General features: G+C 39.8%; 3 protein-coding genes across 4 annotated transcripts; 1 reads left to right on the top strand and 2 right to left on the bottom strand.

Moving 5' to 3' along the window:
* Positions 1 to 137: 137 nt before the first annotated feature.
* On the bottom strand, positions 138 to 11,759 carry LOC148890162 (uncharacterized). 2 transcript variants are annotated; one of them, XR_016116624.1, is made up of 3 exons: positions 11,586 to 11,759; positions 1,414 to 1,921; positions 138 to 1,309 (listed from the first exon to the last, which is right to left on the bottom strand). XR_016116624.1 is itself a non-coding variant. In XM_089010193.1 (2 exons), the coding sequence occupies exon 2, from the start codon at positions 9,792 to 9,794 to the stop codon at positions 6,657 to 6,659; it is 3,138 nt and encodes a 1,045-aa protein (XP_088866319.1). In that variant the 5' UTR covers positions 9,795 to 9,865; positions 11,586 to 11,759; the 3' UTR covers positions 6,217 to 6,656. The 2 variants fall into 2 exon arrangements, 1 of the variants encoding a protein (XP_088866319.1); XM_089010193.1 differs by lacking the exons at positions 138 to 1,309; positions 1,414 to 1,921 and adding an exon at positions 6,217 to 9,865.
* LOC148890163 (uncharacterized) lies at positions 2,459 to 6,043 on the bottom strand. The gene has a single exon (XM_089010195.1). It carries the CDS (start codon positions 5,406 to 5,408, stop codon positions 3,381 to 3,383), a length of 2,028 nt encoding a protein of 675 aa, XP_088866321.1. The 5' UTR covers positions 5,409 to 6,043; the 3' UTR covers positions 2,459 to 3,380.
* LOC148890164 (uncharacterized) lies at positions 11,386 to 19,254 on the top strand. The gene is made up of 6 exons (XM_089010194.1): positions 11,386 to 11,510; positions 11,750 to 11,845; positions 13,493 to 13,581; positions 15,081 to 15,168; positions 15,686 to 17,618; positions 17,698 to 19,254. The coding sequence occupies exons 2-6, from the start codon at positions 11,767 to 11,769 to the stop codon at positions 17,792 to 17,794; spliced, it is 2,286 nt and encodes a 761-aa protein (XP_088866320.1). The 5' UTR covers positions 11,386 to 11,510; positions 11,750 to 11,766; the 3' UTR covers positions 17,795 to 19,254.
* Positions 19,255 to 19,359: the final 105 nt, after the last annotated feature.

A 19,359-nucleotide genomic window follows, 5' to 3' on the forward strand; every position in this document is an offset into this window, starting at 1 on the left:
TCATGAGTCGTGCACACTTGAATATACGTATTGTCTCGTGATTTTATTTTTTGTCGTTTTATTTTTCTTGTGTTTAACAACTCTTTTAAATCATACCACATGTAGACCATTAAAAAAAACTTTCAATCAGGTTTTCAAAGTTCCTTATTCACCCAATATGATATGACTCATGTATAAAAATAAATATACAACATATAAAATATCTAATCTGAAGCCGTCAACGGCAACATTGTGTTTTCTGTTGGTCTAAATAATAACAGAAGCACTGACCTACATTTACATTCTAAATTCTCATCTTGGTTCCATGAAATTGGATTCATTTATTCCCAAGTGTTCATCTATTGTATAGTGGTTGCATTGCTTCCAGAAGCTAAATGGATGTACGTGTCATTTTTTGGTCAATCAGATATGGCGCACCATTGCTGGTCAATGAAATGTAAAACTCTACCAAGTTTGTCTGTTTGCGTTTGAAGTAACCACAGTGTTAGAAACCCCATTAAAATATATTGTACAGTGCAGTCCTTTCAGAAGGCTGAGTGATGGCAGTCCCTTTTCGTATTCATGACCACAACGGCTCCAGCACAATAACAGGACACACCCTGAAACTCCAGATTTTGATAGACAGATGTGTGTCCACCAACCAAGCGCATGTTTGTTTATGTAGTTTCGGAAAAATATGTGTTTCTGTTCCCATTCGACTGTGAATTTAAAATGATGACAATTTTGGATTTTAACATGTTTTATAAATTTATACATAACAGTGTATTACAATATAGAAAACAAGTAAAAGACTGAAAAAAAAACAGATAAACCACAAGATAACTATTCCCTGGTCACAGAATGTATCTTCTTTTCCTTTCGGCTTTTCTCTTCAAGGGGTCGCCACAGCAAGTCAGTGTCCTCCATCTTTAGAGGTTTGAACCGCATGTTTGTTTTGGCCAAGCTTTTACGTCGGATGTGTACACAATGAAATAACCGAATGCAAAAAAAAAGTCAACTGGATGAAATAAAAATGGATGAGCATCAATACGAGGTATAATTCTTCTTAGCAACCGCTGAAAAAGCACTTTTTCATCTTCATCTTTGTTGTTGTATCGCAGCCGTTTCTAGACCCCACTTTTAGGTCATGGAGTTGTTGCTATCCATAAAATGGAATTCTAATAGTTATGGTTCATGAGGATACACGAGATTGGAATTTTCCTTGAATCTTCCGAACAACGTGTAAGATGTCCAAACTGTTTGAAGAGCCTCTTTCAGCAGCACCTTGTCACTCATCTTGAACTCCACCCAGTAACTCTTCATTAGACAGCTCAAATAGTGAAAAAAGCCAAAAACAACGAATTTAAATTTAGACAAGTTTTAGCTAAATGGAATAGCAGGGCACGCCGGTGAAAATAACAGGACTGCACTTACCATAACCATGGATGTCTTCTTTTCCTTTCGACTTTTCCCTTCAAGGGGTCGCCATCTCCATGGATGTGAATCTTGTTAAATGCCATGTTAGTCAACTCCTATGCTATGTCGTCATGAACTCCAATACATGAAAGAAAAAGCATGTTCTTCGAAGTCTTCCACACTTACCATACTTTAATCGACCAGTAGATGTCACAAGAGTGTCAGCTATCCTTCGCATATGTGAGACACTAAAAAGCCTTCCCACGGTTTCCTGCTTTATATGCCCGATTTAAAATAATTAAGTCACTAGGTGGTATTATGTCATTCAAATCAAAAGTTGAAAACATAGCCTTAACATAGGCATTTGACGTCTCTGATAGGTTCTTCAGGCCAAAAAAAGTCTTGAAATTGTAGAACGAAAGAAGTCCAGATGGGCATGAACTTTTGATATCGCCGATGATGCTCACTCGTTTGAAGATCCTCCATCGGCGAGTTATTATTCCCCATGTTTTTTTACTTCATAGTCCTTGAAAAGAAAATGAATTGCACTGAAAAAAATTCATGCATCTAAGCACAGTGGCATGAGAAGCTGAAAGCTTGACATATTTGTTTGTAGGTTCACAATTTATCCTTCACAGCATCTGCCAAAGGTTCTCAAGGGGGAATCTACTTTGCTTGCCAATTAGTTAACTATATAGAGCACCCTGATGGGCAAAGATAACTACTATGACTATTTTACTATTACACTATTACAATTATAATTACAAAATTATGGATGTATTTCTGTATGTCGGAATTGACATACAGAAATACATCCATAATTTTTTTTAAAAGTTTTACAATATTAAATGTTATTGTTTCAGAGGTTTGATGGAGATCACAGCTTGTACAGGAGTGGAGCAGATGCCCTTAATAGTATTGTTTTTGTAACTGGAGGGATTGTACATTGCTGGGCATAAAGCAATAAACATATAGAACAATGAAAATAACATTGATAATAAATAAATAAATAAATAAATAAATAAATAAATAAATAAATAAATAAATAACTGCGGTTGTGAAAATAGAAGTCTTATTTAAGACGGCTGCAAGATTCAAACACCAGCACCAATTTGCTAGTCAACATAAATTCACTATCCAAATTAAAACCCAACTTTAAAGGTATCGTACAATACACATTGAGAAAAAAAATAAGAGAATTTCAAACATTCTACCTTCATATTTTGGGTGGCATAATGAATTCCTGCTGTGAAACTGGCAGAACAAGTCTTGGTTGTTTTCACTGACTTAAGGTGTGATAGAAGATTGCTGTCAAGCTGTACAGGATAAAAAATGATAAGCTTACCTTTATGTGTGTCAGGCTGAATACATCTTGTAATTATATATAAAAATTATATGATCACAATATGTTCTGAATTTGAGGGCATTATGAAGTTATTATAAATAAAATACACAGATGAATAATATACAATATAAATATAGAAAATGATTTAGGATTATAAAAAATAGAATTGCAACTCCCACTATCTTTGCATCATATTTTTTTAATTGTACACAGATATTGTATTTTTTTTAACATGCAAAACAAATACCATGGAAGTTATATTTTCTTAAAGGATTAAATGATACAGTATTGGCCTATCTAGTTTCTAAGTCTACTAAACAACGATTGGGTTTAGCATTATTTTGTTGAAGCAAGCTACCAATAGCATAGGAAATGCTAGTGATATCTAATTGATCTTCAGTACGTGTAGCATGAAGGAAGCTAATAAATATTAATAGACCAAATACAACGATTTCTAATTGAAGATAAGAAAACAAAATACAACAATTCCTAATCGAAGATAAGAAAGAGCTCGCTAAAACATGTGTTTTAGTTAGCCCAAGCAGGCAGTATCTGATGCAGTATCAACATGGAAGGTTTGACGGATTATTTACTAGTGGTGCACTGATTGATCGGCCACCATGGAAAAAGTATGTGATCGCTAAACGTTATCTGCCGTTAATATTTCTTCCATGCGTTCCAACCTGCGTTGAAAGTTAAGAATTGACTGTCCCAATGTGATAAATAGAGGGATATCTCCACGTTTATCTCTCTGATTTAGATCTTTGGTTTTCATCGTGAACAAGTCATCCTTAAAACAGAGGAGTACAATACCAGACTCCTCAATTTGGGGCTTTTGATCTTTGAATGGTGTCTTCAGTTGTGTAAGATTTTTGGTCAGCAGATCTCCAAGTTTATGGTCTCCTGGTTTTAAGCTAGCGAGCTCATTTGTTTTTAGAATGTTAGCCTCACACTGGGTGTTGCTCAACTTGTCATTTTCCGGGCCCTGGGTTTCAACAAGAATTTCCACATTATCGTGAGTCTTCTTCAAATCGCCCTGATTTTGCAAGTGAAACAAAGCCGACTCTGACTCTGTCCTCGATGGAGGACTTTCGTTTTCCGTGTCCATCTGCGGTTCAGATTGACACGAATCAGAAATTGTCTCCTCAGTGTCTTCTTTACAATGCTCTATTTTTGCCTTTAGGTCGTCATTCTTTTTCTCTCTCTCGGCAGGCCAAAATTCATACATTTCTTTAAGTTGACTGTTCATCTCGGTCATTTTGACTTGGTTTTCTTGAAGTTCCTTCAACTGTGCCCTCAATTCTTCATTCTCTGATTCCGTGTTCAGATTTGGGCAGTCACACATAGTCAATGTGGGCTTAAAACACCTTTTTTGTTCCATGTAGGGGTCATTGTTTAGATAAAGAGCTTTTAATGGTGCCCTTGTTACTTTCCTACCCGCCCTCAAATGCACCTGATTTCCACTGACTTGCTCCTTGCGTGCTGCTGTCTCTGCAAGGAAAATATTTTCCACCCGCCCTAGCCCCACTTGACTCTGAAGATCATGTATTGTTTGTTTCAAAGTGGTAACAAGAGCGTTGAGCTCTTCTATTTCCCTCTTTTGCTTTGCAAACAACTCATCTTTACTGGAGATGACAACTGTAAACTGGTCAAGTTGGTGCCGATGGTCTTTGACTGCCGCCTTAAGCTGCACAATTTGTTCAGACTGTCGTTCACAAAGAGATGAATGTTGTTCTTGAAGGATGTCTTTCTCTTTTTTCAAAGAAGTATTCTCCTCCTGAAGTTCACACACTTTGTTGCCTAAACTTTCATTTTCTGCACATTCCTTCTCCAGGCGGGATTCGGCATGATCGACCCGGCTCAATAGTTCACTTTGGTCTTGTAATTGACACCTAGACGTGCGCAGTTTTGTTCTCAAATAATACATGTCGGCCTGGTCTTTGTCCCTCTGAGTTTCAGCATGGGTCAAATTAGCCCTTAAGGTCTCAATCATCTCTTTCAGGATATTCTCATTTTCTTTCAGAACTTTGACCCGTGCCTGTAGGTTTTCGTTTTGTTTCTCGGTCATTTCACCCCACCTCTCAAGCTCAGTCATTTTCATCCTGAGGGATTCGTTCTGTTTAATCAAAATATCTTCATTTTCTTGAAGAAATCTGATGTGCATACTCAAGTGTGTTTCCATCTTGACACTCCAGGATTCATAATGAACCAATTTTTCACTGAGGAGCTCATTTTGTTGAGTGAACGAGGCGTTGTTTTCTTCAAGGGCTTGAACTTGTTTCCTCAAATTTTCATTGGCAGTCTCCACATTGACACTCCAAATTTTAAACAGTCGCATCCTACGGTCATTCACTTCAGTCACCGTTGCCTTTGTCTGCTTGCAATTTTTGACCATCAGATCTGCATCTGCCGTCTCCCCCATGACAGTCCGAGAATGACTCAAGTCTTCATTTGGGTAAATCTTCTGCTGTGTATCCTGACGATCCTTAAGCAGAGTTCTCAAGTCATTTTTCTCTCTTTCCATTGTGGCACATTGGCATTCGAGATGAGCCAGCTTCTCATCGAGGAGTTTTTTTCGCTCAGTCAGCATGGACTTTTTTTCAAGATCATTATAACGGTCCGTCAGACAGTCATTTGGTAATTGGTGCTCTTTTCCGGATGCCGTCATCACTTGTCCTAAATTCTTACCCTCATTAGCAATTGAAGAACTTGGGACTGCTTCATGCTCTTGAGAGTTCCGATGTACTTCTTTGTCAGATTGACATGCAAAGTCATGTGAGGGGGCGGAGGGAGATATCACCTTTATGATACCAGATAAAAGGAACACAAGACTTTGTAGTATTGTGTCATTAAGGCCCTGTAGGGTGTTCGTGGTAAATGTTGTCCCTATTGCCGTTTGAACCCCATAATTTGGCCAGTTTTGGACAATAAAACGGTACCTAATCTATGCATGTTGAATTAAGCATCCATCCATGTTGGTGTGCGTCATGTGGAACGGATATGGATTGTTTTGCAGCATTTTTGCCTACGACATTCATCAAGGAGACTGTGCTGAGCGGTTGCACCTTTTTGGCAGCATGAATATGCCAGTAGTGTTTTTGAATGGGAGGAATATCAGTGCCATTTGGCTGTTTTTCTACTTCTTTCTTTCCTTTCCTCTTCCTTTCATAACTTTGCTGCTGTGAAATGTAAATTTCTCCACTGGAAGACGAATAAAGGTACATCCAATCCAATCCATTTTCTGATCCGCTTTATCCTCATTTGGGTCGCGTGGCATGCTGGAGCCTATCCCAACTGTATTGGGACAGTAGGCGAGGGAGACCATTGAGGGCCAATCGCAGAGCACATATAGACAAACATTCGTGCAGGGACAATTTAGATGGTTCCATCTAGCTAAAAGCATGTTTTTGTAATGTGGGAAGAAGTCAGAGTACCCAGAGAAAAGCCACGCTGGCATGGGGGGAGAACATGCAAACTCCACACAATATGGCCGGAATCGAACCCTACACCTCTACACTGAGGCTGACATGCTAACCAGTCAAAGTCTGAGCCACCCAGTTCATTTATTTGAGCCTGAAAAACATAGCAATGTCACTATTGATTAGTATTTAAAAATATTTGAGAAGAAACATGGACTTATTATAAAACAATTGTTTAATACAAAGAGGCTTTTTCAAAACATTTTGGTTACTGCAAACAATTTTCAGACATATATAGATATAAAAGAGACTCTCCATAAGAGTCTAGACATTCTTGCCAGATTATGTACAAAAATTGACAAGACACAAATTAGCAACCGAGCTAAACGGTCTTGTCATCACATGAACCTAAAATACAGTGCCCATTAAACTGAAACAAGTCACATATGACCCAAGCAGCACTTTCCAAAGACAAGGAATCGTTGTCATAAAAAGACCTAGCATTTGTGAAGCAGATCACTTAGGTCTAAAAAGATATCATCCGAGGAATGTATGGCTAAAAATAAATGAGCGAGAAAAAAGAACACACCACCCACCACGATAAGTCCTCGATAGGAAACCATCGTAAAAGCTTTTAAAAGTGCTTTAAAACACCAACAGCAAATAGTTCTGGTTCGATTGTAAAGACTGCTTGACGTGCACTTCAGATCCACTGCAAAAGGCTCCGGCGCATTTGCAGGGTCCTCCTCTTTTGTAATTCTTCTGCGTTCTAGGAGCCCTTGAAGCTGGCAATTTTTTTGCTCCAAATTCCAAATGCGAGTCTTCATCTCCTCCTTGATTTCATTTAGCTTTTCCAACTCATCATTTTTACTGTCGAGGACAAATCTTGCCTCCTTGACCTGCAGTTTGTTATCGTTCAGCGCTGCCTTCAACTGGGCAATCTGTTGGTTTTGTTGATCCCGAACAGATTTATGCGCTTCCATCTCGGCGCGAACGATGTCATGCTGCTTTTTTAAACAGTTGTCCTTCTCTTCCAGCTCACGCAATTTATTACTCAACTTTTCCTTCTCTGCCACGTCCTTCTCCATTTGAGATTGGGCGTGATCCATCCTTCCCCGTAGGTCAATTTGATCATGCAGTTGCGACCTGAGCGTCTGAACGTCCGACCTCAGACGGCTCTGCTCGCTTTTGTGCTGATCCAGCTCAGTCATGAGGGTCTCTGTCCTCTGTTTGATCAGCTTCTCGTTTTCTTTGAGATCTTCCACTTGCACTCTTAAATCTTCATTCTCTGTTTCGAGTTCAGCCAGCCTTTCATTGAGCAGATTGTTCTGCTCGGCGACCCCGTCCTGGTTTTGGGAAAGCGCTTCGTCTCGGGCCCTAACATCTCCGTTTGCGCCCCAGGATTCAAGATGAGTCAGCTTTTCATTGAGGTGTTTGATCAGATCATTCAGTTTGTCTTCCTTTTCTTCAAGAGTTATGATTTGTGTCCTTAGTTCTTCATTTTCTGTTTCCATCTTCAAACTTGGAGATTCACGCAAAGCTAAAGTGTGCGTCGAAAGCCTTTTTGGCTCAGTACAGCCATGGTATTTTATTTGCACGCCCACGTCCTTGAGCTGAGACTTCAAATCCGATTGGTTTTCACCAACTGGCCCGTTCTCAAAGTCTATCTCGGCAAGGCTTCTGCAAGTATTATGAGTTAATATTTCATCCATCTGCTTGATTTCCAGCTGGCTTTTAAGAAAATGAATGCGTTCTTTAAAACCGCTCACGTGGGATTTCAGCTCGTCTGTGACTTCATTGAGATAAGCAATTTTCCTGTTTTGCTTTGCTAACTCATCATCTTTACTATAGAGTAAAAATTTAGCCTCCTCCAGTTGAAGCTTATGTTCTTGTAACGTCGCCTTGAGCTGAGCAATTTGCTCACACTGTTGTTCTTGAACAGTTTTGCTCTCTTCCCACTCAGCCCGGACAGCGTCATTTTGCTTCCTGACAAAGTTACTCTCGTCCTGGAGCTCATTGAGTTTGACGCTCAGCCTATCCTTCTCCGCCCACTCCTTCTGCATCAGAGATTCGGCATCATTGATCCTGTGCAATAGTTCCTCTTGATCTTGTAATCGGCTCCTGAGTGTTTGCAGTTCTCTTCTCAGACGATGAATCTCAGTCTGATTGTTTTCCCGTTGAAATTTAAAGTGGGACACTTCAGCGATGAGCGATTCTATCTTCTCACTGAGGCTGTTCTCGTTTTCCTTCAAAGTCTTGACTCGGGTCCGCAGATTTTCGTTTTGTTTATCTGTCCTCAAGTTGCTGCTTTCAAGCTGAGACACCTCATCCTTGAGCGCTTCGTTCTGCTTGATCAAAATGTCCTCATTTTCCTGAAATCCTTTGACTTGTGCCCTCAAGTCGCCGGTCTGCGTCTCCATCTTTGCTCTCTGAGACTGAAGAACAGCCACCTGATCATTCAGGGACTTCACTTTATCCTGTAGTTGACCGTTGCTGTCTTTAAGGGCTTTAACTTGTCCCTTCAATTCACAATTTTGCGTTTCCATGTTTGCTCTCTGAGATTGAGCTCGAGCTAACTCATCTTTCACAGATCTAATCTCATCATTGATACAGTTCTTGTTTTCATGGAGAGCTTTAACCTCTGCCCTTAGCTTTTCATTCTCCCCTTCCTTCGTTTTTTGAGCTCGAGCTAACTCGTCTTTTATGGATATAATCTCATCGTTGAGACACGTTTTGTTTTCCTGGAGAGCTTTAACCTGTGCTCTTAGCTTTTCTTTCTCACCTTCCTTCATTTCGTTGTTAATTCTGTCATCTTCTTGCGAGCTTTCTGTCACCAAACTGGAGGACTGAGTTTTCTTGGTCTCTTGATGCCATGGAAGTTGCGACCTCAGGTCACTACTGTCAGTCTCCAGCATTTTCATTTTCATACTCTGTAATTGAAGCTCAGCAAAAGCATTGTGTGGAATCAGCATGTCCTCACTTTTCACAGGATTTTTAGCTGGTGTTTTTAGGTTTGCAATCTGTTCTTTGAGGGCCTTTATTTGTTCATCCTTATCAGCCATAGCTCTAAATTGTGCCACAAGGTCTTGCTTGTTTGCGTCAAAATCAACATTTTGACATGCAAAATGAGCCCACTCTGGACGGCCAAAGTTATTCATCCCGGTCATTGTTACCTTATCTACAACTTGCATTCGTAAGCCTTTATTTTGTTCCTCAAGTTGAGCAATATATGTCCTCATGTTTTCATCGCGTGTTTCCATCTCTATACCTCGACATTCAAGCAGAGTCCTCTCAAATTTAGCTTTTCCCGATTCCAGGTTCTCCGTGCGAGGTCCATACTGTACCATGTTAAAATTGAAGATCGTATTCTGTTCATTGAGGATTTCTTCTTTTTGTTGAAGATTTAACAACCCCAGGTTTTCATTTGCGATCTCCCTCATGAAACTCAAATATTGAAGATGACCTTGCCTTTGGGCCAGCAGCTCATTTTTTTCGTTTTCTTTCTTGATGTCCTCACACTCCAGAAGAGTCAACTCTTCCTTGACGCGCCTTCTTTGCTCAAGCAACATTGTCTCTTTTTTTTCCAGATCTTCAAAATGTTCCTTGCTTAGCAGTTGCCCGTTTAAGTAGGACATCCTTAATCCTTATTTACAAATTGGAGATTTGGGGTGATCCTCTCATGCTTTGGGTGGCTCCTAACTGGTGTCTGTGTAGGTAAAATGGAAAACATCCCAACAGATAAGCGGTACGGAAAATGTCTGGTTGGCACCTTAGCAGGTTATCAAAATGCCATGATTCAACATGTTGGCATAGTTTGCTCAAAATACAAAATTCTTTAGACTTTTTGGGTATCATGTTTTGTTGATTTGTCAAGATAAGAAAAATAAATAAAAGTGTATGCAGAATAGCATTTTTTGGCTTTATGACATACTATGACACAGAAGGCGACTGTTGACGGGATACAGCGGGTAGTTTGAGACGTGGCTAAAATTATTCCATCAAAATTACATTACCGGCTTGTGATAATAGAGATGAAGTCATTTTACATTGATAAGCTCTATTGCAAAGGAAACATAGATGGTGACAATGACACGTCGATGACAACAACCTAAAGTGATGACATCATCCGTTTTTTTGGGGTAGGCAGAGAACTCCCTACTTGGCTTCGTCGGGACTTAAATAAGAGCTAGAAAAAAAAACTATGCAGTAAGGCAAATTCTAATTGCAGATACAGTAAAGTCTCGTTATATCGATATTCAAGGGAGTCCGAAAAAATATCGATATAACCGGGACTATCGATATATCCGACCCTGTTTGCATGTAATTTTCTCCGTGCGTGCATAGAAATAGTATCGATATAACCGGGACTATCGATATATCCGATATCGATATAACGAGACTTTACTGTATTATAATTTTTGTTTATTTTCAGCCATTTATTCATCAATTGAACTTAAATTTCTAGCGCTATATTTTTTCATAGGTGCCCTGTGGTACACCTGGCAACCAGTTAAGGATATAGTCTGCCATTTGCCTAAAGTCAACAGGGATGGGCTGCAGCACCCCATGTCCAAGAACAGGAAAGGGGTGAAGAAAATGTATGGATGAATGGACAATGGGATGGGTATATTTTTGGGTGGTCTGCACATGTTGACGCCATCTTGAACATTAAATTCTATGTTGATTCAGCTGACATATAGTTGTGAAAAAGTGGAGTGAACAGTGAAACTTTCATCCCCCGCTTGGAGATGTACCAGCCACTTTACGGTTGAGGCCAGATATCATCAGATTAACTTGACTGGTAAAACTGACCAATGGCCATTGTAAGAATATTTCGCAATCACGTTTAGTTGAATTTGTGGTTAACACTCTGAAGTACCGAGCAGCTTATTCAAAACAAAAAATTAAAAAAACTAACAAAAAAAAACAAATGCATCACCACATACATAAATCTCTGATGAGCCTCATTGTCTAACTCCGGGCACACATATACGAACATGCAAAATTTAAAGTTTGTCTTTGGGGAGTTAAAAACAATTATTGAGACTCTAGTCTTATCCGCCACATCCACGATGGCGGACATACTGACGTATTCCACCACCGGCCCGAGTGACTATGAAGAGATTTTTTTTGCAGCATGTATCTTAAAGCAGTGAGCTTATCCTAAAAAATTCGAATGTCACAGAATTGGAGCAAGTCGCTTCCTCGCGGTGCTCGATCTCAAAAACACTTGAAATAGCCTTAAATCAGGTAGCGTCGGCTGTATTGTCAAGCTTAAATGTTCGGCTAGCATGCGAGCAGTGAGTCCGACAACGTAGCAGTGGAGCTGACAATTAAAACCCGAAATCCAGGTAATTGATGTGTAATTAAAGACTGAGATTCGTGTTGGAATGTCGGCGTAGAGAGTCGAGAGGTTTGGGCCTCACCTGTTCTTGGGAATGTAACTTGAGCACAAGAGGCGGAGTTAACGACATTTGTTTCCACGACTTTCCTCTCAAATTGGCACCAATTCGCCTGAGTGTGCCGTCGGTGTCCGACGGAATCGCGAAGCATCTTATTAAAATGTGTGACTTGTGATCCTCACACACAGTAAAGACATAACTCAAGATGAAGAGGGGAACCTTGGCCTTTTTGGGTCGGAAGGACCAATCTCTCTTCGACACGAGCATCAAAATGAGAGAAATGGGTGAGTAGATTGCGAGCAGAGCAGGTGCATTGGAGGAAGAAGCATGCAAAGTATTTTCCTTGGGAGGATATGCGACCTTTGTACTTCCAGTGTGACTCCCACCAGATGAATCTCGGCGATTAATATGGTGTTCATGCACGTATACTTCTTGTCTCGCAATGTATGACTGTTTAAACTTGCAAATTGTATTCAACATCGGAAGCAAAAGTACTTAAAAATTGTACTTTAAAAGAAGTAAACGTCAACTAAACGTTAAGGGTCCTGATTTTATTCCATTGCTTTATTCACATTAAATTTAGACGCTGCTATGTCTTAATAATGTTATTGTCAATTATAAAGACGAATCAGAACACAATAAATGATGTTGCGGTTTATTTTAAACCGAGGGTTATCGTTGGCTGATCTTTACGCAACCAAAACACCCATTCACAAATTCTAACACCTAAAAAAAATACACGTTTGTTGTCTTTTTTTCAGATTAGATTGAAATTTTAAACACCACAAGCTGATGTTTTTTTACAAACCGCATTTACCATTTGTTCACCCTAAGTGATTTATTTTAGTAACTACACCATCCACACGGAAGAAAACAACAAAAGCATTAATACAATAATACATGTAATATAATATTTATGAAGAAAAATGTATTTGTACAGCAATGTACATCAAGAATACAAAACAATAAAGGTGTAATTAGTATGTTACCTGACTTTGATAATGTCCAGCAAATGAACTGAAAAGAACAGATTTAAATGTAGAGAGAAGTCAAGGTTCAGAAAATAAACAATACAGCAAATATCTAAAAAAAAAGGACAGAAGAAATACTATAATTGAATTTTTCTTACATCCTACCACTAACTTAATATACATCCATTTTCAAGAACACTAATCCTCAGGGGTTGTGGGGGTACTGGATCCCATACCCTGCTGGCTTCAGGCAGTAGACGAAGTACACCCTGAACTGGTTGTCAGCCACTCGCAGGGCACATATGTAGACGGTCAACCATTAAAAATCTAGCTCGATAGGTATCTATAGCTAGCTTTTTAGCTAGCTAGGTAGGTAGGCAGACTCTTCTTTTCCTTTCGGCTTTTCCCTGCAGGGGTCGCCACAGCGAATCAGTGTCCTCCATCTAACCCTGTTTTGTGCATCCTCTTCTCTCACACCAGCTACCTTCATGTCTTCTTTCACAATATCCATAAATCTCTTTGGTCTTCCTATTACCTATTAAAACAACAAATATTTCCAAACCACAAGTGTGGCTATGGAGACATTCTCGAGTAATCATTTACCGTATTATTGTGGCTCGCCTTCTCAAACAGGAAATATCAGTTGATCCGTGTTAATATGAAAGCAAAACAAATAATCTCAGATGAAGTTGCCCTTATTTCCTAATATCAGTTCAATACTTGTGTTCCTGCTCTTAACTTCTACATAGTGATCTTCAGTTCTCACCATGCAAAGCTGCTCAATGAGTCAGAACATTTAAATCAGGAAGGTGTGTTTTACATTACAGAGGCGTCATTGCATGGTGCATTGCAGTTCTATTATTGCCAACTCCAGTCACAAGATACATTTTGTTAAATAAAATCTTGTGCTGACAACAGATCAAATAATTTCCATCTTAAAAATTTGCCATTTGTGCCCAGATAATGTGGATCTCGTGCTGAACTCGCCAACGTCTTCAGAGTCTGGTATTGCCAGCGTTCGTGCTAGACCCACAGTCAAGCATTATACTGTGAGTATGTCACTCAACCTGCCTTAATCGTTTTATGCAACATTTGCTTTTCTGTAGGTCTGTATGAGTTAAATAAATTGTGCAGATGCCTGACCACATTTGTCCTGTGGATCTAAATATCATATTTCAAAATAACAACACATCAAAGTAATATTCATTTATTTATGATAAACTCAGAAGAATGTTGAGGTAGCAATCAAACATGCTGGTTAATAATACTTTGTGACTAAATTTAAATATGGTGAAGAAGACCTGATCACTGCATTGTACTTCTTGTTCCACCAGATTCCCTTAGCTCTCATAAAAATAAAAAAAATCTCATAAAGTTCTGAAAGTCAGTCAGCAACTCCATTATGCAGTCTTTGTATTTTGCAAAAAAAGTTGTTTTTTTAAATGAGCAGTCTATATGTCTGTTTTAAACAAACAAAATGCCTCATAATACACGACTAAACACTCCGGTTCACACACCCCGGTGCATGGGTGTGGTGAGTGTTTGCGTCTGAGGCATGTTGGATGTGGCGCACCCAGCAGCACATGTGCAGGAAGCCCTTTTGCATCATGAAAAATCAGAGCACAGCAAAGAGAAGCAAGCGGGTGAAATTGAAATGAATTCTTCACGAAAGGTCAGACACAATGTTTCTGGATGGTTGCTGTTCATTATTTGCTTTCAATTTTGGATCCACTTCCCCTTAAATAAACAATGCCAATTGAAATAACTAATTCCAGATTAATTGTACACTATGACTACAAATGACATAACATGGTAATATTTCTCACATCCCAGGGAAGACACTGCATTCTGTTGCTCATTACTGCTCTACTGCACTCACTTGTTTTCTGTTTGATGGTCTTCATCTTAAATTAACTTTCTGCCATCAAGGAAAAGGTTTCTTCAGCCATCATCTTGGAAGGTCCTCATCCGAGAAGCTTCGTCAGCTAATTTAAATTAGCTGGTAGTTATGGCCCTATATATATATATATATATATTCAATATAAAAAATATATATATATATATATATATATATATATTTATATATATATATATATATATATATATATATATATATATATATTACTACACACCCCTAATGTCCAGAGGTGGCAGTGCCAGACACCTGCTTTGATCGGTTCCTGCTCTAAAGTTGGGGGGGAGCAGAGGATGATTCCCTGAGGCAAACTGATTATTTCTTTCTCATAGTCATAGACCATAATCAGTGATGCGAAAACATAGCCAGCCATAGACCATAATTAGTCAGGACAAAAGAAGTTCTGAAAAAAAGCTGACCTCGTAATAGATTTTATATGCACCATATTTGCACTGATTGAACATCCATCTCACAATCGCTTGACATGCTAACATTCTTCAAGTACATCCAACTCTGAATTATTTTTAGATTCACCGGATTATCATTGCTATTCAGCTACTCTTGAACCGGTATGTGTTTTCTTAGGTCGCAGTTTGTGTAATGATATTTGTTTTCCCTTCCCCCCCAACATAGTCATCTGACAGTTTTCAAGGATTTGCTGTTCCAACACCGAGAGTACCAGTCCTCCCCATTATTGCTGGTCCAAAGATCAATGGTGCAGGTGAGTGCCTTTTGCTTAAGGAGCTTACACCTGTGTTCTTTACCAGTTCGTATTACACCTGAGGATTTGACCTTTCCTACCATGTTTGTGAGTCACTGATAGAATCGGTTTGTGCTGCAGTGCAGGTTTATGTTTTGCTAGTCTGTTGCTCTGGAGCCTGTCTGAATGTGCCACCAACCAAATGGCAAGGTTGTTGACAGAATGGGAGTGCCCTTAAACCCGAGTGAATGACTTTCCTCTTACTCCACTTTCTGAAATGTTTCAGAATTTACGATCCGCTTTGGTTTGCAATGGTGTAAAACCACTATCTGATTGTGTCTTGAAAGACACGGCGGTCTTCGACGGCGGTCTTCTAATCAAGTCATCTGAAGAAAGTGAAAACACAGAATTACGTGTTAGTCCATGAAAGGATTATCAGAACATAGAAGAAGCAACATGTTTAAAGGTTAAAACACTCCAGGCCAGACTTTTCAGGTTCAGAATGAAATGGTCTGTCTTTCCGTCTTTTCTTTCATAGTGAACGGAGAGCAGTTGTCCTATAGCTTGGAGGAAGAAATATTCGTCCCCCCTCCTCCGTCTATGGCCGCTCCCCCGCCACCAGAGACCTTTATTCTCCCTCCACCAGACTTCATGGGTTACCTAAGCAGTTTAGAGATGGGTGTCCATCAGCCTCCCCCTACACTTGCTCCAAAAGCACCCGTCAAGCAAGACAAAAATCGCCGTATTACAAAATCCCAACCAATGACCCCTCCGAAGCCTCCGTCAACAGGTTCCAATAGCTCCGCGCCTTCCACTCCCATTTCAAAACCGTCCCCGGCTAAAGTTCCCAAGCATCCAAATTTCGCCCCGCCGCCTCCCCCTGTTAAAGAGCAGCAGAAGACCCATAAGACTCCTCCCCCCAAACCTATTCGACTGTCATCCATGGGCAACCTCGACTCCCCACCACAGATTCCCGCCCCAGCTCCACCCGTGCAGACTCCTACGCAGTCAACCTTCAATCCCCAAAACACTGCGAAGCTTAACACTGTTTCCAATACCTCGATCCTCAAGGGCTATGTGGAACAAGATACAAGACCTAAGCAAATGTTACTCCTGGAAGATACGGGGTCCACTTCGGCGGTACAAATGGTGGTCCCCGTGAATGGGAATATCCCCAAACAAACACCAAGCAAGCCAATTCGCAAAGATCCGCTGCATCACAAAGAGAATTTACAAAGTACACACCTCTCTCAAAGACCTCTAGACGAGCCACCCAAATCAATTCTCCCTGATGGTCTTTATCACAAAGAGAATATACAAAGTATTCCGCCCTCACGGTCAGCCTTGCCTGAGGCGAACGCAAAGGTTGATCCGGTAACAATGTCAATTGTCCAGAATGAAACTGTCAAACCACTCAGGCTGTCATACCAAATACCAAGAAAGCTGCAGCCAGGGAACAAAACTCTACTGACATCTGAGGATATCCAAGGAAAACATGGTCCAAAACCCGCGAGTAAATTGGGTCCATTATTCGGTCAGAAATTACACAACCTAAACAATCCCGAAAGCAGTGCGGCCCAAGAGGCTCCTGCGGCTTCCCCATTTTCCCTTCTCATGGCGGCTAAGGAAAGGGATAAGAATAGGAGCTTTCAGTCTCATGAAATTGGGAACATGAACAATGACGAGCGCAGAGAAAGCTTTCAGAAAATTAATTCCACTCCCCAAACTTTTTCTCCAACATCAAGATCCCTCTCAAGCTCTTCTCTCCTTAATCAGGATAAAGTACAAGTGAGTCCAACATCCGTCACTACCGTGCAGTATTGGGAAACAAAATCAGCAACCATTGCACGGACGAGCGATGGACCAACATACAGTTTGATAGAACCGCCTTCATCGACAGACATAAACAACCGACTCGTGCAGAGGAATGATTCCTACATTCATTCTGGAAGGAACATGGAACACTTAAGTATGCTTTTACTCCCTCCACCTCCAGAATTCGAGGATTGTCATAGTGTGATGGAGTCTCCTCGTTCCACTTGTCCTACTGACCCTTTCTGGAAAATGGCACCACAACCAAGTCTAAACTCTCTTCCACCCGCTCATATTCCACCTTCACCAGAACACAAAACCTCAAAACACCAATCTATTAATGTTGTCACCCAACCCATGCCGCAGTTCCAGACAAATTCGGTGGTAAATCCCGCACAGCTGCCAAGCCCTCTGTCGCCAAGCCAGTCCACGCTTGTGAGCATCTTACAAAGAAAGATGCTGGAGATGGACCATAAAATGACCGACACGAATGAGGCAGACCCTGATGCTGAAGACTGGGCTGTCCAACACTCTGAGGACATCAGAGTCATCCCGACGTCCACGCCGCAGGCTAACAGTGTTTCTATCATGACCAACCAAACGGCAACTCACCACAAGAAGGATGTCAAAGCAGTGCCAAAATTTCCGGACGTTAGCAGGTAAGACCTCTAGTTGTTTTCACTTGATCGCATTCGGATAGATATTCCAGTCTGATTGTCACTGTGCTGTCCTTTTCAGCAACGAACTGCAGTCAAGTCATCAATATGGAATGACGTATCGAATTCGACCTGGAACCAAACAACCCATTACGGTCATTAGAAAAGGGCTATCATGACTAAATAGATTTTGTATTTCTTTGATATGTACATGGTCAATTTTACCCACAAACTGCAAGGGTAATTTATTTTCAAGCCGCTGTTCAATCAAATCATTGCTTTCATAAATTCACATTTGTTATCAGATGTTGTTAGAAGTGAAACAAAGTGATAGCAATATAAGAAGTGACCTTAATAAATTAAAAGAATAAGATAAACGAATATTAGCACTGATGCTAGCGCTAACAAGTTGATCCAGGCTAATAGTATAGCTTTTCCAGGGCAGCCATTACAATGACCCTATTTTAATTTTTACACGATGTCATGGCTCGTTTATAAACAAGCTATTTGGTAGCATAAGCTTGACTTATGGTACAAAAAGTCAAGGATAAAATTATTGCAGAGAATAGACAAAACAGAAACAAACAAAGGTGTGACCGTTTTGCTTAGTGACGAGCAGTGGTTGACAGCTTGGCATACTTGATCTTGAATAGCACTAACTTGATTTAAAATTAGCCTCAAGGTTGGCTAGCATGGTGGAAGTCTCCAAAACTATGTTGAGTATACTGTAATCACAACACCAATCAACCAATATGCATTGTGTATTTTTTTAACATGTTACTTAACAGTACTGAAAAAAAAAATCAAACATTGAAATTGGGAGTTATGTGCTACAGGGTCAGAATGTTAACAGGTTTTCTTATGTTGTTAGGCATTAAAGATTAACCTTCAACAATGTGTTCAGGACAAACACACAAATGTATGGACTGGAGTGATGGCTGCTCAAGAATGATTTGTGAAAATCAATACCCATGAATTTCGAAAGTTTTCAGCCATCAGATGTGTTTTTTTAATGATTGTTCAAGGCACGTTTGATTGAAATTTGGAATGTAAATTTGAATTTCTTCAAGCGCAATTAATATACGCAAGCTGGAAACTTAATTCACTGTCAAACTAGGTCATGTGGGATCTTTCCAATCAGATTCTAATCATCAATGAAGGATGTTTTATTTTGATAGTTTTTTAAAAAAAAACTGAAATGTACTAGTACTGACACGCAGCAATATTTGTATTATTTGTACATATATTTATGATCAGAGAATGTTAGACGTAGTCATCACCTAAGCAAATTTGATTGACATATTCTACCAATCTCAATCTGGTTAATAAACTTAAATTGATCAGAAATCTTCAAGTCTCAAATTTTGTTTTCAGCTAAGTTGATTATTTTTTGTTTCTACTTAGCTACCATGACTTCAGGATATGTCAAAAGGTGAGGAACAAGCAGTACCCCAGTAAGGAGTTCCTAATCCTACTGATTTTCGCAAGGTTGCTTAGATGCGGAAAAAAATTTATGTGATGAGATGCAGTTTCCACCTCACCCTCACACAATTCAGAATCACGTACGTTAAACAGTCAAATACCAAAAGTGCTCATAAGAATCTGATGTATCTTGGTCCCGAAGAAATATTTCCCTTCTATTTCAACAAAAAAAAAAAACAAGCACCTTTCCTCTATAAAATCCCTTGTCTTTTAACGAATGGCTCTTTAATGTCATAACTGTTTTTTCCCCTCCACACATTGG

This window comes from Hippocampus bargibanti, linkage group LG12 (assembly GCF_051943395.1).
Source record: "Hippocampus bargibanti isolate YZ-2025 linkage group LG12, ASM5194339v1, whole genome shotgun sequence".
Lineage (NCBI taxonomy): Eukaryota > Metazoa > Chordata > Actinopteri > Syngnathiformes > Syngnathidae > Hippocampus > Hippocampus bargibanti.

Bases quoted from the DNA above. Each gene is read 5' to 3' on its own strand.
- LOC148890163 (XM_089010195.1), bottom strand. From the start codon at position 5,408: ATGACGGCATCCGGAAAAGAGCACCAATTACCAAATGACTGTCTGACG.
- LOC148890164 (XM_089010194.1), top strand. From the start codon at position 11,767: ATGAAGAGGGGAACCTTGGCCTTTTTGGGTCGGAAGGACCAATCTCTC. The intron at 13,582-15,080 runs GTGAGTATGTCA...CCCCCAACATAG, and splicing joins CCACAGTCAAGCATTATACT to TCATCTGACAGTTTTCAAGG. The intron at 15,169-15,685 runs GTGAGTGCCTTT...TTTCTTTCATAG, and splicing joins TCCAAAGATCAATGGTGCAG to TGAACGGAGAGCAGTTGTCC.
- LOC148890162 (XM_089010193.1), bottom strand. From the start codon at position 9,794: ATGTCCTACTTAAACGGGCAACTGCTAAGCAAGGAACATTTTGAAGAT.